This window comes from Thamnophis sirtalis, unplaced genomic scaffold, assembly GCF_051295495.1.
Source record: "Thamnophis sirtalis isolate CommonGarterSnake01/CBP01778 unplaced genomic scaffold, rThaSir2_p1.2 scaffold_9, whole genome shotgun sequence".
In the NCBI taxonomy this organism is placed as follows: Eukaryota; Metazoa; Chordata; class Lepidosauria; order Squamata; family Natricidae; genus Thamnophis; species Thamnophis sirtalis.
The window spans coordinates 74,643,721-74,668,743 of NW_028261389.1; the positions used below are offsets into that span (position 1 = coordinate 74,643,721).

The following is a 25,023-nucleotide window of genomic DNA, read 5'->3' on the forward strand; positions in this document are numbered from 1 at the left end:
GGCGCACACATGCACGGACCTTCCGTTTTGGGCACTCAATGCTGAAAAGGTTCGCCATCATTGGGGTAAAATATCAATCCGGTTTTGGGAATCAAAATAATTAAAAATAGAACGGCTGCTATTTTATTGTTCTCCGTTTTTGTTCCACCTCCAAACAAATTGACTCCCTGTATAACTCTGCCAACGAAGGCATTCAAGGGCCCGTCTCCATACCTTTCATTTCGCCGCTGGACAGCCTTCTCGTATGTCTTACGCAACTGGACCATTTCCTCCTCGATCCGGGTGAGCGTGTTGGTCAGCCGTTCGACGTCCATCAGCTGCTGCTCCCGTTTCTCCTTCATTTCCTGGACGGTCTGATAAACCTTGCAGACATCGCTCTGAATGCTGTCCTTGATCGCAACGTTGTTGGAATACTTCATCTGATATTTCTGCAGTTTTCTAAAGGCAGGGAAAAACATAAAAGGGCGGGGTGGCACCCCAGTGGTTAGAATGCATTACTGCAGGCTAATTCTGCTGACTGCCGGTTGCCTGCAGTCTAATTTCTAATGCTGGATTTTCCCCCTTACCAGAGGGAGCCCTCTTGTGGAGTACTGTGAAGTCATTACCATGGCAAATCCACTGAGCTGTACAGTAGAAGCTATTTTAATGCAGTACAGTAGAAGCCATCTTAAGGCACAACAGGCTGTATCTTAACAGAACACACACCCCGAGGGGTGTTAGGGGTGTAGGTAGGTAGGTAGGTAGGTAGGTAGGTAGGTAGGTAGGTAGGTAGGTAGGTAGGTACATAGATAGATAGATAGATAGATAGATAGATAGATAGATAGATAGATAGATAGATGATAGATAGATAGATAGATAGATAGATAGATAGATAGATAGATAGATATAGATATAGAGAATAAATTGACTGCATTTTATAACCTGCTTTATGCTACTGCAACAGAAGGAGTGAGAAGTCAATGCCATTTCCCCCTCAGCCCCTCCCCACTTATCTTTCCCCTTCCTCTCTCCACTGTTGTCCTCCCATTTTCTTCTGTATTTTTGTATTTTATTCTATAATCAAATAAAAGGTTTAAAGGGTAAAGAGTACAATTGAGAGGCAATTATCAAAAAGAAAAGCATCCTAATTTTTTTTTAAAAAAACCACCCTGATTTCTAAATGAAATCAAGAAAATGGTATGATTCCCATATCTCAGGGGTTGCCACAAAGAAGAAGGGGTCAAGCTATTCTCCAAAGCACCCGAGGGCAGGACCAGAAGCAATGGATGGAAAGTAATCAAGAAGAGAAGCAACCTAGAATTAAGGAACAAAATTCCTATCAGTGAGAAAGTTAATCAGTGGAACAACTTGCCTCCAGAAGTTGCGAATGCTCCAATACTGGAAGTTTTTAAGAAAAGGTTGGACTATTCTATTCTATTCTAAAATTATTTTTCAGGCGAATTGTTTACCTGGATACTCACCTCTCTTTAATTACGGCATTGTTCCTTAAGATTTCCATCTCATTATCCAGCATTTTGACTTTGTCTTTCATTTCATTTGTTTTCTGCCGAGCGCAGTGTACAAGGCTCACCAACTTGTTTCTCTCGTGCCGCACGACGTCGTACAGTTTGGCAAATTCTTTCATCCTGAAACACCGCCCCCCCAAAAAAATATATTTTAAGGAAAATGTTGATGCATCAACTTTCTTTTTTTGGGTGGTGGGTCAACGTTATGCCAGCAAAAACCCCATGGGAATAGTGCTCTTACTGTCTCTGGATTTCTCTCTGTTTCTTGGTATGCTCCCTGATTTCAAAGTTTTTGGTTTTTATTTCTGCAATGATGTTGTTCAGACGCATCTGCAAAAGACGAATATCAGTGGATATTGGGGAATGGTTAGAATTGCAAGGTCAAGGAAGGAAGGAGAGAAGAAAGAGAAGAAAGGGGGGTAGGAAGGAGGGAGGGAAGGAGGGAGGGAAGCAAGGAGGGAAGGAAGGAGAGAAGAAAGGAGGGAAGGAAGGAGGGAATGTAGGAGAGAAGGAAGGGGGGAAGGAAGGGGGAAAGGAAGGGGGAAAGGAAGGAGAGAAGAAAAAGAAGAAAGGGGGGTAGGAAGGAGGGAGGGAAGGAGGGAGGGAAGCAAGGAGGGAAGGAAGGAGAGAAGAAAGGGAAGGAAGGAGGGAATGTAGGAGAGAAGGAAGGGGGGAAGGAAGGAGGAAAGGAAGGGGGAAAGGAAGGAGAGAAGAAAGGGGGGTAGGAAGGAGGGAGGGAAGGAGGGAGGGAAGCAAGGAGGGAAGGAAGGAGAGAAGAAAGGAGGGAAGGAAGGAGGGAATGTAGGAGAGAAGGAAGGGGGGAAGGAAGGAGGAAAGGAAGGGGGAAAGGAAGGAGAGAAGAAAGAGAAGAAAGGGGGGTAGGAAGGAGGGAGGGAAGGAGGGAGGGAAGCAAGGAGGGAAGGAAGGAGAGAAGAAAGGAGGGAAGGAAGGAGGGAATGTAGGAGAGAAGGAAGGGGGGAAGGAAGGAGGAAAGGAAGGGGGAAAGAAAGGAGAGAAGGAGAGAAGAAAGGAGGGAAGGAAGGAGGGAAGGAAGGAGAGAAGGAGAGAAGAAAGGAGGGAAGGAAGGAGAGAAGAAAGGAGGGAAGGAAGGAGGGAATGTAGGAGAGAAGGAAGGGGGGAAGGAAGGAGGAAAGGAAGGGGGAAAGGAAGGAGAGAAGGAGAGAAGAAAGGAGGGAAGGAAGGAGGGAAGGAAGGAGGGAAGGAGAGAAGGGGGAAGGAAGGAGGGAAGGAAGGAGAGTAGGAGAGAAGAAACGAGGGAAGGAAAGAGGGAGGGAGGGAAGAAGAAGTAGGACCGTTGTAAGATAAGATGGATCTATGGGATGGTAAGAAAGCAATTTTCAAGTATATTGTCAACTGTAGGGAAAAAATTGTTATAAATAAATATTATTAATAACAGTTATGAGATCATATAATTGTGAATGTATATATGAAATTGATAAAATTAAAAAATTAAAAAAAAGAAAAGAATTGCAAGGTCCTTTCTAAAGTTCAAGGAGGTAAAGCTTACTCAAGAGTATCATTCTGTAGTTCAAAAATAGAATGCGGTATTCTCAGAAACTGACAGGGATGCGGTGGCGCAGTGGCTAAGATCGGCAGTTCGACGGTTCAAAACCCTAGCGCCGCGTAATGGAGCGAGCTCCCGTGACTTGTCCCAGTTTCTGCCAATCTGGCAGTTCAAAAGCACGTGGAATCTCAAGTAGAAAAATAAGGACCACCTTTGATGGGAAGGTAACAGCGTTCCGTGCGCCTTCGGTGTTTAAGTCATATCAACCACGTGACCACGGAGACATCTTTGGACAACGCTGGCTCTTCGGCTTTGAAACGGAGATGAGCACTGCCCCCTAGAGTCGGGAACGACTAGCACATACGTGCAAGGGGAACCTTTACCTTTATTCTCAGAAACAAAAATGGAGCTAGATTATCAGCAAAGCATGACGACGGGTTAAACGAAGCTCCAACGTGTTTGCATTTCGCACTACTGAGACAGGGAGGCAAATGTAACCCGAAAGACTCTACAGGGAGTCCTCGACTTACGACCGCAACTGAGACCAAGATTTATGTTGTTAAGTGGGACATTTGTGAAGTGAGCTTTGCCTCATTTTACGACCTTTCTTGCCCCAGTTGTTAAGCAAATTGTGGCTGTCGTTACATTAGTGACACGGTGGCTTTCCCCCATTGCTTTGGCTCTTCAGAAGATGGCAAAAAGGAATCACATGATCCCGGGGATCAATTCCTTGTGTGTCCAATCACACTTGGCCAATCAAGAATTCTATTCTGTATTGTAAGCAGTGGTGGTATTCAGCCGATTCGGATCGGTTTGAGCAAATCGGTAATGGTGAGCTGACCACCCGCCCCACTGCTATGCCATCCTATTTAGCCACATTTCGAAGACTTCAGCTAGTCCAGAATGCAGCCACACGAGCGATTGTGGGTGCACCCAGGTACACCCACGTTACACCTCTCCTCCGCGAGCTGCACTGGCTGCCCATTGGTCTCCGGACTCACTTCAAGGTGCTAGTCGTCACTTATAAAGCCCTTCATGGTATTGGACCTGGGTATCTGAGAGACCGCCTCCTGCCAATTACCTCCCAAAGACCGATTCGATCACACAGGCTCGGCCTTCTCCGGGTTCCATCTGCCAGCCAATGTCGGCTGGCAACCCCCCGGGGGAGAGCCTTCTCTGTTGCTGCTCCGGCCCTCTGGAACGAGCTCCCCGTGAAGATCCGGACCCTTACCACCCTCCTGGCCTTCCGTAAAGCTACCAAGTCCTGGCTGTTCCGGCAGGCTGGGGGCTGTTGAAGTATCCAGCCCCGCCTCATTTGTGACTATTGTGCATTTTAATATTGTTTGTTTTGTCTTATTTATCCCCTCCCCCGTTTCATTGTGAGCCGCCCGGAGTCCTCCGGGAGTGGGCGGCATACAAAACCAATAAACGAAACGAAACGAAACATTTTCTAAGTCGCGCACATGCGTGCAAGCCACGTGCGTGAGCAAAGCGCAGACGCGGAAGGCGCACACGCACTTTTTCAGTGCGTAGCGAACTGATGGTAAAATTATGTGCAAGACACCTCTGGTGGTAAGTCAGAATGATCATCCCCCAGATTACAAAAACATGGAAATGAAAGATACTAGAGAATGCTATCAATACAAGAATAATAGAAAGATATTGGATATAACATCAAGATATATTATCATTGGATAGCTTGAAGATGATGCAATGGATTGTTATAACATAAACGATCCCAATATTTAGTATATCTCGTTGAAAACGAAGGAATAATAGTGATAGTCAAACAAATGAGGTATAACGATAATAATGTATATAAACATATTTGATTTGATAATATGTGATTTCACATAAATTATAAGGGATGACTATGGAAAGGATGCACAAAACCCTTGTAACCAATCGACATACTGTATGTAATGGAAGATGGTTTTATGTTTTATGTCTTGTTTGTCTGTCTAAAAATAAAAACTTTTTTAATAAAAAGTCCGGAGAGGCCTGGTATCTCTATTCTCCTCTCAAAAGAAATGATGGGCTTAACGAAGCTAACACAGGTAGACCTAACAGAAAAATAAATGACTTACCTAGCATCCCGTTAGCAGTCCTAATTCTGGTGATTCCCCGTGGCAAGTGAATGCAGTAGAGGAAGAAGAACAATGATATTACATATAAGTTTAGCCTTGCCATTGGCCCAGATTTGACAGAGGCCGGCAGCATGGTTTCAGTGATGAAAACGAATGGGGAAGAAATTGTGAAGGAGTCAAAAATCTACTCTATAGAGCAGAGGTTGATAGACGGTCAACGGTTTTGAAGGCAGAGGAGGTCTCTACGCAGAGGTGGGTTCCTACCTGTTCGCACCTATTCAGTAGAACCGGTTCGTCAAATCTACCGAACCGGTTAGAAGAGGTTCCACCAGTGGACCCGGAAAGCAGGCCACACCTACAGAAGAGGTTCCAAGATTTTTTGAAACCCACCACTGGTCCTTGGATATGATTATTCTACACTATCATGCTCATATTTATAAAACTCAGGGCCTCTGTGAAAGGTAAGGATGACTACTGCGTTTGTGGTGCAATCAGAACATTGCGTGTGTTGAAGTTGTTTTAACGCAAACCAAAGATGCCTTTTAGAAAACAAGTTTACATCCTATTCTTATGCAGGCCAGTGCTGTGTGTGAGGTAATTTAAGGTGGTTCTGACAAGTGTCGTCGGCATCTTCATATCCGGTCACATGGGCGGCAAGCCACTCCCATCCGGTCACATGGGTGGCAAGCCACTCCCACAAAGGAGGCCACACCCACAGAGTAGGTTCGAACAATTTTTGAAACCCACCACTGTCTCTACGCCCCAATGGCAGATAAAGCAGCAGAACCATTGAAGGGAAACTCTGATCACCAACCTCCACTGCCTTGTGGCTCTATCCACTACTGGAAAAGGCTTCGGGAGTCAACCTCGAGGCAAAATCCACAGCCGGAGTCCCGGAAGCAGTTCGTGACTGCGTGCAACCACGTTCTGGTAACTCCTGTGATGCAGCTGGAACCAATCTTATCGGCTTCTGCCATTCCGTTGGACTAATTCAGTAATGTGGAGAGGGGGGATCTGCTGCTTGGGTAACAGCCTATCCTCCATATTAATCTACCCAGGCCTTGTGCTCTGGAGAGGACACTCCAGCTTTGACCTCTTTCCAGAGCATGATATTATAATCTTTTGAGACTGAAGGATGCCAATGTAGATGTAGAGCAGGGGTGTCAAACTCGAGGCCCACAGACTGGATCTGGCCCGGGAGTGCCTGGAAATAGCAAAGGTCCGGCCCGCGGTGGCTCTGGCAGCCAAAATAGGGCATGGGGAGGCCGCGTGAGCTCCCCCCCCCGTTGCTCCGTTTTCAGCCTGAACGGCCACTTTGCTAGCCAAATCGCGCCCAGGCCAGGATGAAAATGAGGTGCAGGGGGGAGGGCTCACGCAGCCATCCTGCACCCCGTTTTGGCCGGATGAGTACTGCAGGAGATGTCCGTCCCTTGTCCCCCCACTCCGCCCCCCCCTCTGGCTGGCCCACAGAGAATTGCAATGCTGATCCGGCCCTCAAAGAAATCCAGTTTGATACCCCTGATGTAGAGGCATGGAAAGTCCAAGTGACCCCAAGATAGAAGGACCAAGTTAGATGCCTGTTGGAGTTTCCTCACCTGAGCTTTCAAGAAATCCTTCGATTTTTGTTCCCTCTCGTCCGCCTTGAGCTGGGTCATACGGATCAAGTTATTCAACTCTTCCCTGTAATGCTCCTGCGCCCCAACGACTTGTTCTTCCTCAGCGATGCACTGTTCAAGAAGCCGCACTTCGGATTCGGTGGATGCTTTCTAGGGAGAAAATGTCAAGAGGACAATCCCAGAATGGGATTTTGCTATCTATAGAAGAGAAGATCTGGGCCTCGGGCGCTGAACAGTGGAGTCCTTGGTGCTCTCTGAGTTTGGGTGTTTTCTTAGATGTTTTATGACCCAAAATAGGTATCGTCAACAGTGATGATATTACCTACTTTGCTCATGAAAGGTCTGCAAGAAAACTGTCAAGTTCAGAGAACACCAAGGACCCTTCATGTCAACAATATATATATATATGTTCCAGCAAAACTCTGGAACGCCTCAAGCACTTTCAACCAAAATTGGTACACAGATGACTTATTCTCTGGAAACAAATACTGTGGGGGTAAGATACCCCTAACACCCTTTGGGGTGTGTGTTCTGTAGATACAGCCTGTTGTGCCTTCAAATGGCTCTATTGTACTGCCATAAAATGGCTTCTACTGTGCAGCGCAGTGGAATTGCCATGGTAATAGCTTCACAGTACCTCACCTCTAGTAAGGGGGAAAATCCAACAATAGAAATTACATTTGGTCCGGACATTTCCCCCTTATAAATAAATATCTGGGCAACACCAGGTTATCAACTAGCGTAACTACAAAAATAAAAAGTGGTGCTGAGGCTGGAATAAACAATGTAATAGCAGTTAGACTTATATACTGCTTCATAGGGCTTTCAGCCCTCTCTAAGCGGTTTACAGAGTCAGCATATTGCCCCCAACAACAATCTGGGTCCTCATTTTACCCACCTCGGAAGGATGGACGGCTGAGTCAACCCTGACTCAATGTAAGGGAGGGGGATTGACTTTCTGAATTGGAGCAATGGAGAAATTTGAAATAGCAAGGTACAGTGCTTGCTAAAGGCTAGTTGTTTCCATTCAGATGGCCCAAACATGTTTGTTAGTTTTATACCCTAAGGTATAAATCTGTACATAGCATCCCAACCTCCCATTGTATCCACACAACAATAACAACAACAACAACAACAACACTATGAGCTGAGCTGAACTTGAGATTGATAGATCCCCACAAAACTGAGCATGGATTAGAACATGGGTTCCCCCACCGCTACCCCAATATTTTAACCGTATTACCAATATTTCTACACCATACCTGGTGCCCAAATGATTATACTAAGCAGAATGGAAATATGGTATCCCCGATGAAAGAAAGGGATGAAATTGAGAGAAAGATGCAGACCAAACAATTCCATGGAAAGCTACCGCCTGAAAATCAGAGAGGAAACCTGGAAACCTGCCAAGCAGGGTGCCTTCCCCCTCCAGCTTTCTTCCCTGCCAGAGAGTACGGCAAGGACTGGAGAACAGCCCGGCAGACAGGGGAGAAAGGAACAAAAGGACACAAAAGCCCATTCAAAGTGGCCATGCAGCGAATGGAAAAGGGGTAAGAAACAATAACTGAAAGATTTCTGTCTACATCCTCCATGGCCTAAGGACCTTGAAATCACTTTCATAATAGTCCTTCCCTTGGATTTTTCCTAACAAACATCACTGGATGGATAGATCGATGAATGGATGAATGGATGAATGGATGATAGATAGATAGATAGATAGATAGATAGATAGATAGACAGACAGACAGACAGACAGACAGACAGACAGACAGACAGACAGACAGACAGACGATAGACAAGTGGTAGGTAGGTAGGTAGGTAGGTGGGTGGGTGGGTGGATGGATGGATGGATGGATGGATGGATGGATGATGATGATAGATAGATAGATAGATAGATAGATAGATGATAGATAGATAGATAGATAGATAGATAGATAGATAGATAGATAGATAGATAGATAGATAGATAGATGATAGATACATAGATAGATGATAGATAGATAGGTAGGTAGGTAGGTAGGTAGGTAGGTAGGTAGATAGATAGATAGATAGATAGATAGATAGATAGATAGATAGATAGATAGATAGATAGATAGATAGATAGATGACTGATAGAGATATAGATAGTGGGTAGAGATAGATGATAGATATAGATGGATGGAGGGATGGATGGATAGATGGATGAAGATGACTAATAGAAATATTGTGGGCAGAGATAGATGATAGACAGACGGATGGATGGACAGACAGACAGACAATGGTTGATATATGGATGGATGGATGGTGGGAGGGAGGGAGGGAGATTGACAAATAGTTGACATGATAGATAAATAGATAGAAGACAGACAGACCGACAGATAGGTGAATGGATGGATGTGAGAGGGGAGTAGAGAGAAAGAATAAAGAATAGATACATGCAATGCTGGCCTAAAGGAAATTAATGAAGATATTACTTATAAGTGATTAAGCTGAAATCCCTCTCGGAGTCACTACACTAAGCAGCTAATTTTTTCCCTCTTTTGCAAGCACAGTGTATCTATTCCACAGGGAGAGACAGGAAGACAATGATGACATGTGTGTGATGATGTCAGCATGTTCTTTGCTTGCCCCTTCTTGTTCCACTAACCATTAGTGACCCTCTGTATAATTATGGTTTTAATTTGGTTTTGTAATCTGCTTTTAAAGGGTTTTTTTATTCTGGATATTTGTACATGGTTTCCTGAGGCTTTCGCTCAGTTGTCTTGTTCGCTGAGCTGCCCACAATCACAAACATGAGACAGGAAGCTAAACAAAGTCAAAATCTATATATATTTATAAATGTGTGTCTGCGTGTGTGTGTGTGTGTGTGTGTGTTCCAGCATAACTCTGGAACACCTCCAGCAACTTCAACCATACTTGGTACACAGATGACTTACTCTCTGGAAACAAATACTGTGGAGATAAGACATCTCTAACACCCCTCTGGGTGGGGTGGGGTTGTTCTGTTAAGATATAGCCTGTTGTGCCTTAAAATGGCTTCTAACGTACTGCCGTAAAATGGTTTCTACTGTATAGCGCAGGAGAGTTGCCACGGTAACAGCTTCACAGTACTCCCCAAGGGGGAAAATCCAACCTTAGAAATCCTGTCTAATACAAGGATTAGGATAAATAAATACCAGGGCAATGCCAGGTGATCAGTTAGGAATAAATAAATATGATCTCTACATAAAATTTTCTGACTACTTGAAATACAAACAGCATGAATATGCGACACTGGGTTTCCTGAGGAGAATTTTTTTAAAAAAGAAGTAGTAGTAACATTTCTGTTTCCCTGAAGATAATAATTCTTCTTCTTCTTACAAGAAATAACATTTCTGTTGTTTAGTATCTCGGCGAACGCGTAGGGAGAGCGGCATGCAATGAAAGATTTTGGCGGGCTGGGCAAATGAATAAAAAACACAACTGTCCCATTACCTCTTGAGTCAGATTTCGCTTAGCTATTTCCACTTCTCTCTGAAGCTCCCTTCGCCTCTCTAATATTGCCCCATCCTCTTTAGGGACGGAATCAATCTGTACAAGGGAGGGGAAAAAATATGGTTAGGTACAGAAAAGCAAGTGAGTTATTTTAATATAACCAATGACTTATTCATGTTTGAGCCTAATCTTTTTCTTAAAAAAAGAAAAAAAGAACCAGAAACCATCAATTGAAGTACAGCTAGTTCTCCACTTATGACCAGCAATTGAAGTACAGCTAGTTCTCCACTTATGACCAGCAACTGAAGTACAGCTAGTTCTCCACTTACGACCACAACTGAGCCCCAAAATTTATGCCGCCAAGCGAGACAGTTGTTCAAAAATGAGTTTTGCCGCATTTTGCAACCTTTCTTGCCACAGTGATTAAGGCAGGGGTGAAATTCAAATTTTCCCCCTCTTGGTTGGTGGGCGTGGCTTGGCGGTAGTGTCATGTGACTGGTGGGCGTGGCCAACTTTTTTTTTTACTTTTTAAAGCATTTTTTAACTACCGGTTCTCCCGAATTGCATGACATCCTTCAGTCACCCTCTTCTTAGCAACCGCACTTTTAACAGTATTTGGTCCAAAGAACCGAAAAAATAATAAAACTCAACATTGCCCTTCCAATGTACCGGGACGCACCTCTAAGCGCATTCTTTCGTGACGCGCCTGAACTTGTATCAGGCTTTCCTGCGCGATTTTAAGCTGCATCTCCATCTTTTTAAAGGTTCGGAGGTCCTTCTCCTTCTCCCTTTGCATCCGGCTCAGATTATCGTGCAGCTTCTGTTTCAAATTGGACACATTGCGAAAACTCATTTCTAACTGGCCCCTGTGCGAGAGTAGAAGAAGAGTTTTTGTTAGGACAAAAACCAAGGGAGCCACAATTGAAACTCTCAGATTCAGACCAGTGATAATTACAGAGAAGGCTTTGCAGCAGGGGTGTCAAACCAGATGCAGCCGGCGGGACGCTTCGATCCGGCTCATGGGGCCGGCCTGGAAATATCAAAGGGCCGCTGGCCCATGGTGCCGCTGAGGGCTATAACAAACCGCGTGCAGCTCCACGGTGCCTCATTTTCACCCTCCGTGGCTTCCTGCAGGACTCTGCTGGCGAAAATGGCCTGAAAAACAGCCCCAAAATGGCCCCCAAACACCCAAAAACATCAAAAAGTGTCCAAACAAATGGCCCCAAAAACGGCACAAAAATCATGGAGGGTGAAAACAAGGCATAGGGGGACCGAGCGCAGACCCCACGTGCCCTGTTTTGTCTGCCGGGATGCTGCAGGCGGCATCCGTCCCACCCCATACCACCATCTCCCCCAGCTAACTCGCGGAGAACTATAATGATGATCCAGCCCTCAAAGAAATCCAGTTTGACACCCTTGCTTTACAGTATTCGTGTTTTTTTTTTAAGTGATTTGTTCAGGTGTTTTGTCGTATCAGTTTCAAATCTTTCCCGTCCATCCAATTATTTCGAGAAGTAGAACGGAATATGGATCACGGACATGAAGTCCAAACTCAGGACTTAAAAAAAAACACCACAGGTAGTCCTTGATGTCAGCATTCCAAATATCATCCAGAATTAAATCAGAGTCCAAGGCAGAGCTTTCCTCAAACTTCCAATTTATTAAGAGAGACATGTTGGCACATCTGTGGGAAACCCGAATCTGAAAGCTTCCTGGGTTTTCCACCCAGTTGAAAGTTCATGATCTTGCCCCCCCCACATCCACAAGTCCATCACATGGTCCAATCTTCCTCTGCCACGCTGGCATTTCCACCCATCTAGTTCCGTTCAGGTGCAGAGGTGCAAAGACAAAGGATGACCTCTGGCTTCTAGAAAGGAATGTTTTATTTTGACAACAACACATTCTACTCCTTGCTATTCCCCCTCCCAATTCCCCACTAATGAAACAGCAGAGTAAAATAAGAGAGAGTGTGGCGGCCCAAAAATCCTAAAAGGCATTTGACTGGAGGCCTGACACTTGACTTAAGACCACAATTGAGCCCAAAATTTAGGTTGCTAAGCGAGGCAATTATTTTACAAACTTTCTTGCCACAGTGATTAAGTGAATCACTGAGGTTGTTAAGTTAGTAGCACGGTTGTTAAGTGAATCCGGCTTCGCCATTGACTTTGCTCATCAGAAGGTCGCAAAATATGATCCCAGGACAGTCCAACCTTTATAAATATGAAACAGTTGCCAAGTATCCAAATTTTGATCACCTGACCAAGGGGATGGGGATGGTGGCAATGGTCGTAAGTGTGAAGAATGGTCATAAGTCATGTTTTTCAGTGCCGTTGGCACTGAACAGTCACTTAACAAACTGTTGTAAGTCGAGGACTATCTGTACTTTGTTTGTGTTAGGGAGAACTGAATTAGGGCTTTCCCACTTTTTCCCACCATATGGGACCTCCTAGAGATTTTGAATAGTTACCTTTCCACTGGATTTTTCTGGATTAAGCTAGCCTTCTGTTGGCACCTGTACCTTTTCTTTCAGCTGCCTTAAAAATCCCTCTCAGGACTGATTGTAAGTAGTGATTATTATTAAGGTGACCTTGTAAAGCTACGTCGAAATCATGATAAGAGATAAAGAGATGCATTCAGTGTCGCAGCTATTATGATTGTTGGCTGAGCAGAGACAAAAACAGCCAGAGAAATGATTGAACAATGGGAAACAGGCCCTTTGTCAGTCAATAGGAGTGCAGATTTATCACCATCCTACTAGGTACTTAGGGTTTGAGGGGACGAAAATTGCAAGAATAAACCTTTTTTATTCTGACCCAGCTTCCCACACACAACAAACCCTCTGCATTTAAATCAATGATTCCTTTATTAGGAGCGCCAGCAGCCGTGGCAAAAAGGTTTCTCTCAACGCAGGCTAACAACTCTGTCTGGAAGGGGGATGAATAGTTGTCTGCCACATCTATTCATCTATGCCCCCTGCCTTTTATCCCCAGAGCTATGTTGGGGCTTCGCTAGCAGCAGTGGCTCTTCCATCCCAAGGACCGGCCTACAGATTTCCACTGTTCTCCTCTCCTCTGCATTCTGCGCATCCGCGCATCAGGCTGGACCCAGCTGTTCCTCCTCTTCCTCATCAGCCACCTCCAGACCTGGGGCTATTGACTCTCCATCTGAGTGATGACAGACAGTCCAGGGTCCGCCTCCCTCTCCTTCTCCTTCTCCTTCTCCTTCTCCCTCTCTCTCTCTCTCTCTCCCAGCTCCATTTCCTCTTTCCCCCCTCGGAGCTCTCTTGATGCTGACCCTGACTCTCACACCGCCGCCTCCTCTGATTCGACTGCTGGAGGGGCTGACAGCCGACAGGCCACAACACCTTCGGTCTCGATGACTGACTAAGCTCGGATCCTGCAACACTATCCTGGGACACGTATATTTACCTTTATTCGCTAAAATATCAATGTTAAGGAACAGGAAGAACCCACAATGGCCCACGACTAATAAATCTCACCTCTCTGAAATGGCGGTGCCTTCGTTCTCTTTATTCATCTCATGCACCTTTGTCTGAGTGTTGAATTCTCGCTCTTTGCTCTCGAGCAGTGCTTTCTTCCCTTCGACCTCTTTGATCGTATCTTCTTTCTCCATCGTGGTCTCTGTGCACTTGGTCTCCAGTTTTTTGGATGTATCCACAAGTTCTTGCGCTTCTTCCCGAAGCGCGATTTTCTTCTTCTCTATATCTCTGTAAGCAGCAGAGGCAGATGCTGACATGAGTGAGAATAAGGTGTAATATAACACATGAAGTAAGTGTACAGTACCAAAAGCTGGTTTTCCAATGTGGTAGTAAATACAAGCAAATACAGGCAGAGGAAAGTTTCAGTTTCAGTTTAGAGCAGCAGGCTAGTTTTGAGCACAGACTCAGAGCTAAAGAGCTAAGCCACGCCCAGGCTCCTTGCTGTCTCGTCGTTGCTCACACAGAAAATACTGGTTCAGTTTCCAAAACAGCCCTCATTGGCTGACCCAGTTGACAAGCCTATTCATTGGCTGACCTTGTTACCATGTGTCTGTCAAGTCATGAACTCTCATACTCTGACATGACAAATCACAACTTTTCCCCCCTTCACTAAACCGGAGGTGGGCATGGCGAGCACGTGATGCACCTGTGCCGCAGGCCGCATGTTTGACACCCCTATGTAGAAGGTTATGAATTGTGGATCGGTTTCAGAGGGGGGGGAGTTATTATTTTTGAAATGTATTTATCAGCATTCAATTGGGGGAGAGCATTTTATGTGTATGCTTGATATTTTGTTTTGTAAACATTTTGGTTTTGTTTATTTTTTATTTGTTGTTGTTTTTTCTCTTTGCATTCCTTTTTTGCAGGGAGGTTGCATTTGAACTTTGGAAAGACATAAAAAATATCAAAAGATAATGTCTGCTTAAAATCTGCTCTGGATATTTTTGGCTTTTATTATTTCATTATTTCAAAAATGGAATGGAATAGAATAGAATAGGGAGTAGAATAAGGAATAGAATAGAACAGAATAAAATAAAATAGAATATAGAGTAGAATAGAACAAAATATAGAATACAGAATAAAATAGAATAGAAAATATGATAAGAAAAAATAAGAATAGAAATAGAATGGAATGGAATGGAAAGGAAAGGAGTGGAATGGAATAGAATAGGGAATAAAATAAGGAATAGAGGATAGACGATAGACGATAGAGTAGAGTAGAGTAGAGTAGGAATAGAATAGAATAGAATAGGAGGAGGAGAACAGAACAGAACTATATTTTAAAAGGTGGAATAACAATATAATAATAATAATAGTAATGCACTAATGTCAAATGCAGTCTAAACCTCTAGCTGATTGTGCAACCAACAATAATAATAAAGAGAGGAACATACTGCATTCTGCGGCTTATTTTTTCCATATCCTTTCCGAGCTGAATAGGAATGGCTTGGAGCCGGACGAGTTCATCCTGGTGATAAAATGAAAATAAATAGGTGTGAAACTAAGCGTTTTAAGAATGTCTCGGGATGAATTAACTTCAAGCCGGGTGATAGGAACAATCAGAGAATGTCCTGAAAACGAATATTATTTCCCCCCCCCCCCCTTTGAAATACGTTTGAGCCTGGAAGTTGAGTTGTGGCAATTGGTCTTCTTCTTCTGGTTCGCAACGTTACACCGCTGATCCAAGTAGCGTCTTCAGAACCGAGCAACTTGATTAGCGGGACCTGATAGATTGTATGTCCCGCAGAAAGGTTTCACTTCTCACCTAATTTGAATAGGCTCGTTAGGTGAATAGGCAGAGGTCAGTCAGGATGTAAATGTTACAATACCTAAATCCTTTACGACGATGAGGATGATGAGGCTGATATCCATTCAGTCCAGTCTGACTCTTGGTGATTTTATGGGCCAGGCCTCTCTGTGTCTTACGATCTTGCGCTACTTCTTTGAGTTTTTCTACGTTTGGTCTGGTGTCAGCTTTGACGGCTGCTGTGTTCTTTGGCGCTCTGGTTTCCTTTTACCGTTAATTCTTCCTACAGCAATAGCACTTAGACTTACCATATTTTTCGGAGTATAAGACGCACCTTTTCCCCTCAAAAAAGAGGGTGAAAATCTGGGTGCGTCTTATACACTGAGTACGGCATTTTTGGCCTACCGAAACTCCGCCCTCTTTGCAAAAATGGATGTGCAGAGGGTTTGGGAGGCTTGCAAAGGGCTCCTAGGGGCCAGGGAGGGCAAAAATGAGCAAAAAAATGGGGCGTTTTTACTCGTTTTTGCCCCCCCCCCAGCAGCATTCTACAAGCCTCCCAAAGCTCTGTATGCCCTTTTTTTTTGCACAAAACGAGGTGTGCAGAGTGCAAAAACTCTTTTTTTTAAAATTCACCTCTTCAAAATCATGGTGCGTCTTATACTCTGGTGCGTCTTATAGTCCAAAAACATGGTATATACCGCTTCACAGTGCTTTAAAGCACTGTGTTTAAGCAGTTTACAGAGTCAGCCTATTGCCCCCAACAATCTGGAGTCCTCTTTTAACTGACCTCGGATGGATGGAAGGCTGAATGTCAAGGTTCCAAGTAACAGACCCATAACAAATAAAACCCTGAGACTGGAGATTTCCTCAAAGAATAGGTTCATTGGATAGGTCATATTGGCGCAGGCTGGTGAAAACCCACTCTGAATATTCCCACGATTTTCACCTAATTAAAAGAAAGCCTTGTCACTTTCTCAAGATAATCAGTCACATGGTCCAATCAGGATATTGTCCAGTTGCTAGGTGACTCCAATCGCCTCCTTCCGAGCACCTGCAGGAATGTCCTTGGTTCCCATGAGAAAGTATTCTGTTTTAGCTACAACACCCCAGCTATCTCTATTTCCTCTCTCACTATCCCTCTTCTCTGGCGTCTCCGCACTGAAGTCTCAAAATGGCCTCAGTCAGGCCAGCTTGACACCGAGTCAATCTTGAGCCTGGTGAGAATCGAACAGCTGGCAGTTGGCAGAATTAGTTTGCAATACTCTGTTCTAATAACAGCTCTTGCATTCTCCAGCGAATTCCCCTGCATGGCAAGGCCAAAGTAAGATGCAGTTTCGCGATTTTGCCTTCCAATGACATGTCAGATGTTACGCGATCCAGAACTTGCTTCTTAGTCACCTTTGCTATCCACACACAGGAGCCTTCTCCTGCATCACATCCTAAATGAATTCTTTAGCTTAGGAGGAGCATTAAATGTGCACACACACCCCTCCGGTGAACCTGTGAAGTGGTCCTGATCAGGGGTGGGTTTCTGCCAGTGTTACTGCTGCTTTGCTGTATGAGCGATTCGCTTCTTGTGCGCGCGCAGTTGCCTGTAAATAGGTGTGCGCATGCCAGCAGTGGGTTCCGGATCCTGTTGCAACTGTACCGGTTACAGCGGGGCCTGGCGTCCACCACATGAATGTGTGCAGCCCATGCATACGTCTTTACCTCTTGCGACGCCTCTGCGAGCCTCTATGACTCTCCAGCTGCTCGGCGGAGCGTCGCACAGTTGCCATGCACTCTGTGCGTGTATGCGGAAGTGCCAAAGAGCTCAAATACAGGCAAGGAGCTTGGGCGGGCAGGTGGGCCCACCGGAGCACTGTACCCGGTGCTCCAGGCAGGCACCGGTACGCCCGTACCGCCTGCAACCCACCACTGGAGCATGCGCAGAACATTAAAAATGTCAAAAGAAAGATGCCATGGCAACCGAGGAACCGGTTCAGGGGCGTGACTAGCCTGCCATCCCTCCCGGTTTGGCAACCCAGTCGCAATTTCCATTACCTGTTTGCCCAAACCGGGGCAAACCGCTAGCAACATCCCTTTGATCCTGATCTTCCTTGCTCAGACTGAAGAAGCTACTTGGAGGAGCAGTGAAACATTTCAAACCAGCAAGAAAAACCCAGTTGTTTAGGGTCAACTTACCCACAACTCCACCTGGAGCGCTGAGAATCTCCATCGACAAAATACTTGTGAGCCTTTTTCTATACAGCTTGGAGGTGGGCATCCAAACCCAGCCCTATAAGTAGGCGGCTACACAGGTGATCCTCCATTACCTTTAGTTCTTCTTGCTTTCGAAACAGCTCTTCCAGCTCTTTGTGCTCCTTCGTGAGACGCTTATGCCTTATGAACAGGTCGTCTTTCAGGTTTTTGATTTCTAGCCTTCTCTGCGTCGTTTCTTTACGCAGGTCTTCGCAACTGTCCCTCAAGGCTTTGATTCTCTTGTCCGCATCCTTGAAAAAAAAATGAAATTAAGTGACTCGTGGTATGAATGGAATGGAATGGAATGGAATGGAATGGAATGGAATGGAATGGAATGGAATGGAATAGAATAGAATAGAATAGGGAGTGGAGTGGAATGGAATGAAATGGAATAGAATAGAATAGAGAGTGGAATGGAGTGGAGTGGAGTGGAGTGGAATAGAATAGAATAGAATAGAATAGAATAGAATAGAATAGGGAGTGGAGTGGAATGGAATAGAGTAGAGTAGAGTAGAGTAGAGTAGAGTAGAGTAGAGTAGAGTAGAACAGAACAGAACAGAGAGTGGAGTGGAGTGGAATAGAATAGAATAGAATAGAATAGAATAGAATAGAATAGAATAGAATAGAATAGAATAGAATAGAATAGAATAGGGAGTGGAGTGGAGTGGAATAGAGTAGAGTAGAGTAGAGTAGAATAGAATAGAATAGAGAGTGGAGTGGAGTGGAGTGGAGTGGAGTGGAATAGAATAGAATAGAATAGAATAGAATAGAATAGAATAGAATAGAATAGAATAGGGAGTGGAGTGGAATGGAATAGAGTAGAGTAGAATAGAGAGTGGAGTGGAGTGGAGTGAAATGGAATAGAATAGAGTAGAATAGAATAGAATAGAATAGAATAGGGAATAGGGAATAGAATAAGGAATAGAATAGAATAGAATAGAATAGAATAGAATAGAATAGAATAGAGAGAAATAAAGGGAGATGGGAAAGAGAAACTTGGGGGAGAGATACTCAAAAAACCTATCGAAAAGTGAGAGGGAAAATACAGAAGAAAAGATAAAAGACACATAAAAAGAAAAAGAGAAAAGAAAATTTAGAAATAGGAGAATAGTAGAATGATACGATCTAGTAGAAAGAGAGATTGTTAACAAGGTAAGAATATGTTTTAATTAGAATGTCTGCGGATTACATTAAGAACCTTAAAGCTGATAAATAATTCTGTTGTGTTGATTATATAAAACTTGAAATTTGAAACTTGAAGATTCATATTGTTAATGGAAAATAAATGGAAAAGAAAGAAACGATAAATTGTTTATTTTTAAAGAGAAAGAAAAGCTATATTGTTTGTACATGTTCAAAACTAGAAATTGGAAAACAGGAGAAGAAAAGTAATACGGCTAAAATTGGAAACAATGGAAATATAATGTAAAACGAATTATGTCTTTTGGTGGGAATATTAAAGGGGGTATTTGGACAACACTCTGTTCACAAAAGAATTTTTATTATGTAACAAAAATAAATAAAAAAATAATTAAAAAAAGAATAGACAATGAATAGAATAGAACAGAACAGAACAGAATATACAGAACAGAACAGACAGAATACAAGAACTTGAGAGGCCCTTAGTGATCTCTGAGCTGGTTGTTTTCTTACAGATGTTTCCTTAGCCAAGCTAGGTAACATCTAGGTACTAGGTAATGTTAGTGATAGGTACCACTATCAGGACTAGTACTGATGCGTGACCCGTCAAAACCGCGGAGGACAAAATTGCGCTCGACGAAAGCACGCATTTGACGTCATCACAGCGCGACGAAAAAAATTAAAAATTGAAATAAAAATAAAATTAAAGCAAGCCGATTCACATAAAGGTAAGGGTTAGGTTTAGGGTTAGGGTTAGGGTTAGGTTAAGGGTTAGGGTTAGGTTTAGAGCGTTAGGGTTACGTTTAGCGTTAGGTTAAGGGTTAGCGTTAGGTTTAGCGTTAGGTTAAGGGTTACGTTTAGGGTTAGATTTAGGGTTAGGTTAAGGGTTAGGTTTAGGGTTAGGTTTGGGGGGGTTAGGGTAACATTTTCGCTTTATTTTTACATTTTTCTATCACAGCGCGATGTTTTCGTCGCGCTGTGATGATGTCAAATGCGCGCTTTCGTCGAGCGCGATTTTGTCCTCCGCGGTTTTGTGGTGGAACCGTACTGATGATGTTTCCTAGTTTGGGTCATGAAACATCTTCAAGAAGACAACCAATCTCAGAAAGCATCAAACTCCTCATTTCCACCCTGAGCTACAAATACTCTCCTTTATAGGTAGGACAAGACTTTATTTGCTTGCAAATTAGCCAAGCCAAGTTTCCAAGATTTCGGAAACCTTTTTATTTCTAAATCCAACGGCTAGACCTGTATGTTCCATACAGGATTCTTTGCTATATCTCTTCCTTCCTTCCACTTCCAGTCATCACAAAAGCGCCTCTCGCCTGTCTTTGGAAGCACCGCTAAAAAAAGTACAGCATTCCATCCTTGCTAAATTGTACGATGAACGGTTTGAGGGGGTTCCACCACAAATGCGCGTACGACAAAAGTGCATGTGACTAAAGCACGGTGACAAAACCGCGCCGTCAAAACCGCAGAGACGATTGAGCGCTGAAGCGCGCCGACAACAGCGCGTCGACAGAAGCGTGCTGTAACATAACCCTAAAAATAACCCTAACCCTAACCCTAACCCTAAACCTAACCCTAAACCTTACCTTAACTTAAATCGCGCTTCTGTCGGCGCGCTGTTGTCGGCGCGCTTTTGACATCACGGTTTTAGCGCCGCGGTTTTAGCGCCGCGGTTTTGTCGGCGCGCTTTTGACGTTCGCGGTTATGTCGTGCCACGGTTTGAGGGAGCCAGGAAGGTCTGCCTGGCTTATCAAAAGGAAGATTAGGAGAGACAGGATGGCTGCCAGAATCACCGTTACGTTTCATAGATTTATAGGACAATGCTGGGCCCATCTATTTACCCTGTGAAAATTTTGTTGGTTCCCAGATAAACAAATACATGATTACAACTTTAACGGACTTGTCTGATTTCATGATTTGGCCCCCCAAATCTGCAGGTTGTATTTTCAGCCCATTGAATTAGGTGTCTAAGGTGAGAAACTTACTTACAGAAGCTTTGGGGATTCTGCGATAGTCCTTTTCAATTAATTTCTTGTCTTCTAGTAAACTAGATGGGATAAATAATATTAAAAGGCAGCGTATAAGATAAGATTACCTTTATTGCCACTTTTTTTCTGTGAACATACCAGCAAACATTAAAAAATGAAATTCTGATGCCCGCTCTCAAAAGAATATATATACATATTCCAGTGGTGGGTTTCTATTATTTTTTACTACTGGTTCATACGCAGAAGCGGGTGGGCAGAGCAAAGGAAATTCTGGGTTCCACTGTGGTCCTAAATTGAGGATTAGCCATGTGTAGAAAGGAACGACAAGGCATTTTTTTCAACAGGCTCTGCCAACATCAAAATATTATTTTCTGAAATCTAAGCCAATTTGGTACTGTTGCCCGATTTGTATGTCCTTCTTTTGAAGTTCACTGTTGGGCTTTCCGGTGTGTTTTGACCTATTTTCTATTACTTATTAACTGATAATAAAAGTGCTGATTATATTGCTCCCGGCTTTGACATTAAGCAATTTGACTTCCTCTGATAGTTGTCCTCTTGCAGTATTTCCAGCTCAGATAGGAACTCTTCTCTCTCCTCCTCTTCTCTCCTCTCCTCCCCCTCCTTCCCTCTCTCCCGCCTCCTTCTCTCTTCCTCTCCTCTCCCTTTCTCTCCTCCCTTCCCCTCCTCTTTTCCTCTCCCCTCCCCTCCCCTCTCTCTCCCCACTCTCCTCCTCCTCTTCCCTTTCTCCTCTCCTCTCTTCCTTGCCCCTCCCCTCTTCCTCTCCTCCTCTCTCCTTTCTCCTCTCTTCTCTTCCTCGCCCCTCCCCTCTTCCTCTCCTCCTTTCTCCTTTCCCCCCTCTTCCTTTCCTCTCTCCTCACCCTCCTCACCCTCTTCTTCCCTCTCTCCCCTCTCCTCCTCCCCTTCTCCCTCTCTCTTCTCTCCTTTCTCCTCTCTTCTCTTCCTCGCCCCTCCCCTCTTCTTCTCCTCTCCTCCTCTCTCCTTTCTCCTTTCTTCTCTTCCTTTCCTCTCTCCTCACCCTCCTCACCCTTTTCTTCCCTCTCTCCCCTCTCCTCCTCCCCTCCTCTCCCTCTCTCCTTTCTTCTCTCTTCTCTTCCTCGCCCCTCCCCTCTTCTTCTCCTCTCCTCCTCTCTCCTTTCTTCTCTTCCTTTCCTCTCTCCTCACCCTCCTCTTCCCTCTCCTCCTCCCCTCCTCTCCTCCTCCCCTCCTTTCCCTCTCTCTCCCCTCTCCTCCTCCCCCCTCTTCTCTCTCCTCTCTTCTCTTCCTCACCCCTCCCCTCTTCCTCTCCTCTCCCCTTTCTCCTCTCTTCTCTTCCTTTCCTCTCTCCTCACCCTCCTCTTCCCTCTCTCTCCCTTTTCCTCCTCCCCTCCTCTCCCTCTCTCCTCTTCCTCTTCTTCGGTTCTCCCCTCTCTTCCTCTCCATGGTGAATGACCATTCGAAGTTACAACAGCCCTGGAAAAACTGACTTATGACTGTTTTTTTCACACTTACCACCGTTACATCATTCCCACGGTCATGTGATCGGAATTCAGACACTTGGCCACTGACTCCTATTCAGGACAGTCCCTGTGTCCCCTGTTGCGAGCTTCTGATGGGCGAAGTCAATGGGGAAGCCTGATTCACTTAACAACCACGTTCCTAACTGAACAAGCGTGGCAAATCGCTTAACAGCTGTGGCCGGGAGAGTCGTAACAATGCTATCGCTTAAACACAGAAACGCCGGCCTCAATTGTAAGTCGAGGGGCAGCTGAATTCTCCCTTCTTCTTTCTACTTACCTGGCAGTCTGGAAGAAACCCTCGGTGGAGTTTTGTGAAAAAGGCAGTGGGCCAAATGTTATACCTACCTAGTCAGCCTATACTGGATTTCAAACTCTCTCTCTTGAATGGCGTTGTACTCGTTGAAGTATCTCAGGTACTGCTGCCTCAGTTTGGAGACCTCGGAGGTGGCGCCTTCTGGAAACTCCTCGGCTTTCTCAAGCTCCTGCTGCTGCTCTTCCAGCTTCACCGAGAAACGTTTGGCATCCTGCAGCAGCTGAATCTCCGATTCCTGTAAACTAGAATAAAACCGGGTTTTATTTTAATCCAACAGATACGCTCTATTGAAGAATTCATCGGTCCTGGTGGCTAATTGGCTCCGGTAGAGCGCATTGAGTACCAAAAACTAAGAGTACCAAACGATTTTTCCAGTGGTGAAATCTTTTTTTTTTTTACTACCGGTTCTGTGGGTGTGGCTTGGTGGGCATGGCTTGGGGTGGGGTCATGTGACTGGGTGGGCGTGGCTATGTAGTCATGTAGAGCCGAGGTGGCACAGTGGTTAGAGTGCAGTATTGCAGGCCACTTCAGCTAACTGCTAACTGCAGTTCGGCGGTTCAAATCTCACCGGCTCAGGGTTGACTCAGCCTTCCATCCTTCCGAGGTGGGTAAAATGAGGACCTGGATTGTTGGGGGCATTATGCTGACTCTGTAAACCGCTTAGAGAGGGCTGAAAGCCCTATGAAGCGGTATATAAGTCGAACTGCTATTGCTATTGCTATGTAACTGGGGGATCAAAAGGTAGAAACACACAATGTCCTGCTGGAGTAGGGCTGGACTAGATGACCTCCAGGTCCCTTCCAGCCCTGGATTATCTTCTGAAGCTGCTTCTAGTTCCAGGTTTGTAGTCCTTCCTTCCTCTCCTTTTCCCTCCTCCCTCCCTCCTTCCCTCTCTTTTTCTTTCCTTCCTTCCTTCCTTCCTTCCTTCCTTCCTTCCTTCTTTCTTTCTTTCTTTCTTTCTTTTTCTCAGCACCCCCCATCCCTCATTTTTGGCCTAGCAGGCCTCAGGGAAGCCTGCTGGGAGCAAAAATGGACACACACACACACACACACACACACACACACACACACACATATACACCCACATTTCCGGAGAACCTGTAGTAAAAAAAATCCTTTAAAAGTTTTTTTTAAAAAGTTCCAAAGTTCAGCTGTGACACATACAATCGTCGGAACGTGGGGTTTTTTTTTAAACTTTTTTTAGTATTTTTTTACTACCGGTTCTGCCAACCAGTAGCATTTTTTACTACTGGTTCGGACAAACTGACCTGAACCAGTAGCATTTCCCCCCTGAATTTCCCCCCTGTAAGGAATAATGTAGTGAATCACAAGGCAGCTGAGAAGCAATACGTTTAGTCTGTACGTCATGTACCAAACAAATAAATAATGAGTAATGGGGACAAAATTTTCAGGTAAAAAAATACATTGAGTACCAAATTTGATGAGTTTCAAAGCAGGGGAAAACCAAGGTACCAAGGCACCATGCTTTTCCCTAATGCCAAAAATACAATAAAAAACAGGTTTCCATGAGAGAGAGAAAAAAACCTTTTTCCTCTGACTCATCGTTTTAAAGCAGAGGAATGCTAAATTTTGCAATGTTAAAAAGATACACATTAAAAACTCTTTCTGAAGTCAGACAAATCAAAGCTTCTGAAACTATTTCCCTTTATAAACTATTTGCATTTACTACCGTGTTTCCCCGAAAATAAGACAGGGTCTTATTTTCTTTTGAACCCCCCCCCGAAATAAGCACTTGGTCTTATTTTCGGGGAGGTCTTATTATTTTTGAGGTGCAAGAGGCGGTGAGCCAATCCGCGGCTACCTTCAGTGTGCCTGTCCTGCGGTGCGCTGGAACCAATCAGCGCAACTCGGCTCAGCCCAGGTCAGAAGTCCGAGGACTTAACAAGCGTGGTCACCTCATTGCTGCTACTGTGTTGCACTATTTTGGGGAGGGCTTATTTTCTGGGGAGGACTTATTTTTAGCGCATGCGCTCAAAAGCCCGATTGAGCTTATTATCCGGGGAGGTCTTATTTTCAGGGAAACAGAGTATCCTGTACCTCTGAGTATCGTTCCTTCAAGGAGTAAAGAGGACTTATTCTCAATATATTTTAAAGCTGTTTTTAGTTTATCATGTATGCAACACAGATATAAAACTATTGACTTTGTACCCTGCACTAAATTTGTACTGGAATAAAGGTATACTACAGTGAATTCTAAAATTGATTAGTTAAAGAGTTTTTTAAAAATAAAGCTATAGTTATCTGGTTCACCCTAGGTGACAATATACAAAACACAATAACTAAGTTACACAATATTGTAAAGGTCAATAAACTTCAATAAGGTTGAAACACAGTTTTTAAGTAATTACTGAAACATATATAT

General features: G+C 44.3%; 1 protein-coding gene across 1 annotated transcript in view; it reads right to left on the reverse strand.

The window, feature by feature from the left end:
• The window catches only part of CCDC146 (coiled-coil domain containing 146), a 139,057-nt gene that overhangs the window by 49,124 nt on the left and 64,910 nt on the right, over positions 1 to 25,023 (reverse strand). Inside the window, exons 4-14 of the mRNA XM_087722275.1 lie at positions 22,673 to 22,882; positions 20,812 to 20,869; positions 17,748 to 17,924; positions 15,080 to 15,153; positions 13,686 to 13,913; positions 10,866 to 11,052; positions 10,187 to 10,282; positions 6,713 to 6,883; positions 1,747 to 1,835; positions 1,461 to 1,625; positions 214 to 438 (exon numbers count right to left, since the gene is read on the reverse strand). Coding sequence (XP_087578401.1) covers positions 214 to 438; positions 1,461 to 1,625; positions 1,747 to 1,835; positions 6,713 to 6,883; positions 10,187 to 10,282; positions 10,866 to 11,052; positions 13,686 to 13,913; positions 15,080 to 15,153; positions 17,748 to 17,924; positions 20,812 to 20,869; positions 22,673 to 22,882 — 1,680 coding nt within the window. The remainder of the gene's footprint in view (positions 1 to 213; positions 439 to 1,460; positions 1,626 to 1,746; positions 1,836 to 6,712; positions 6,884 to 10,186; positions 10,283 to 10,865; positions 11,053 to 13,685; positions 13,914 to 15,079; positions 15,154 to 17,747; positions 17,925 to 20,811; positions 20,870 to 22,672; positions 22,883 to 25,023) is intronic.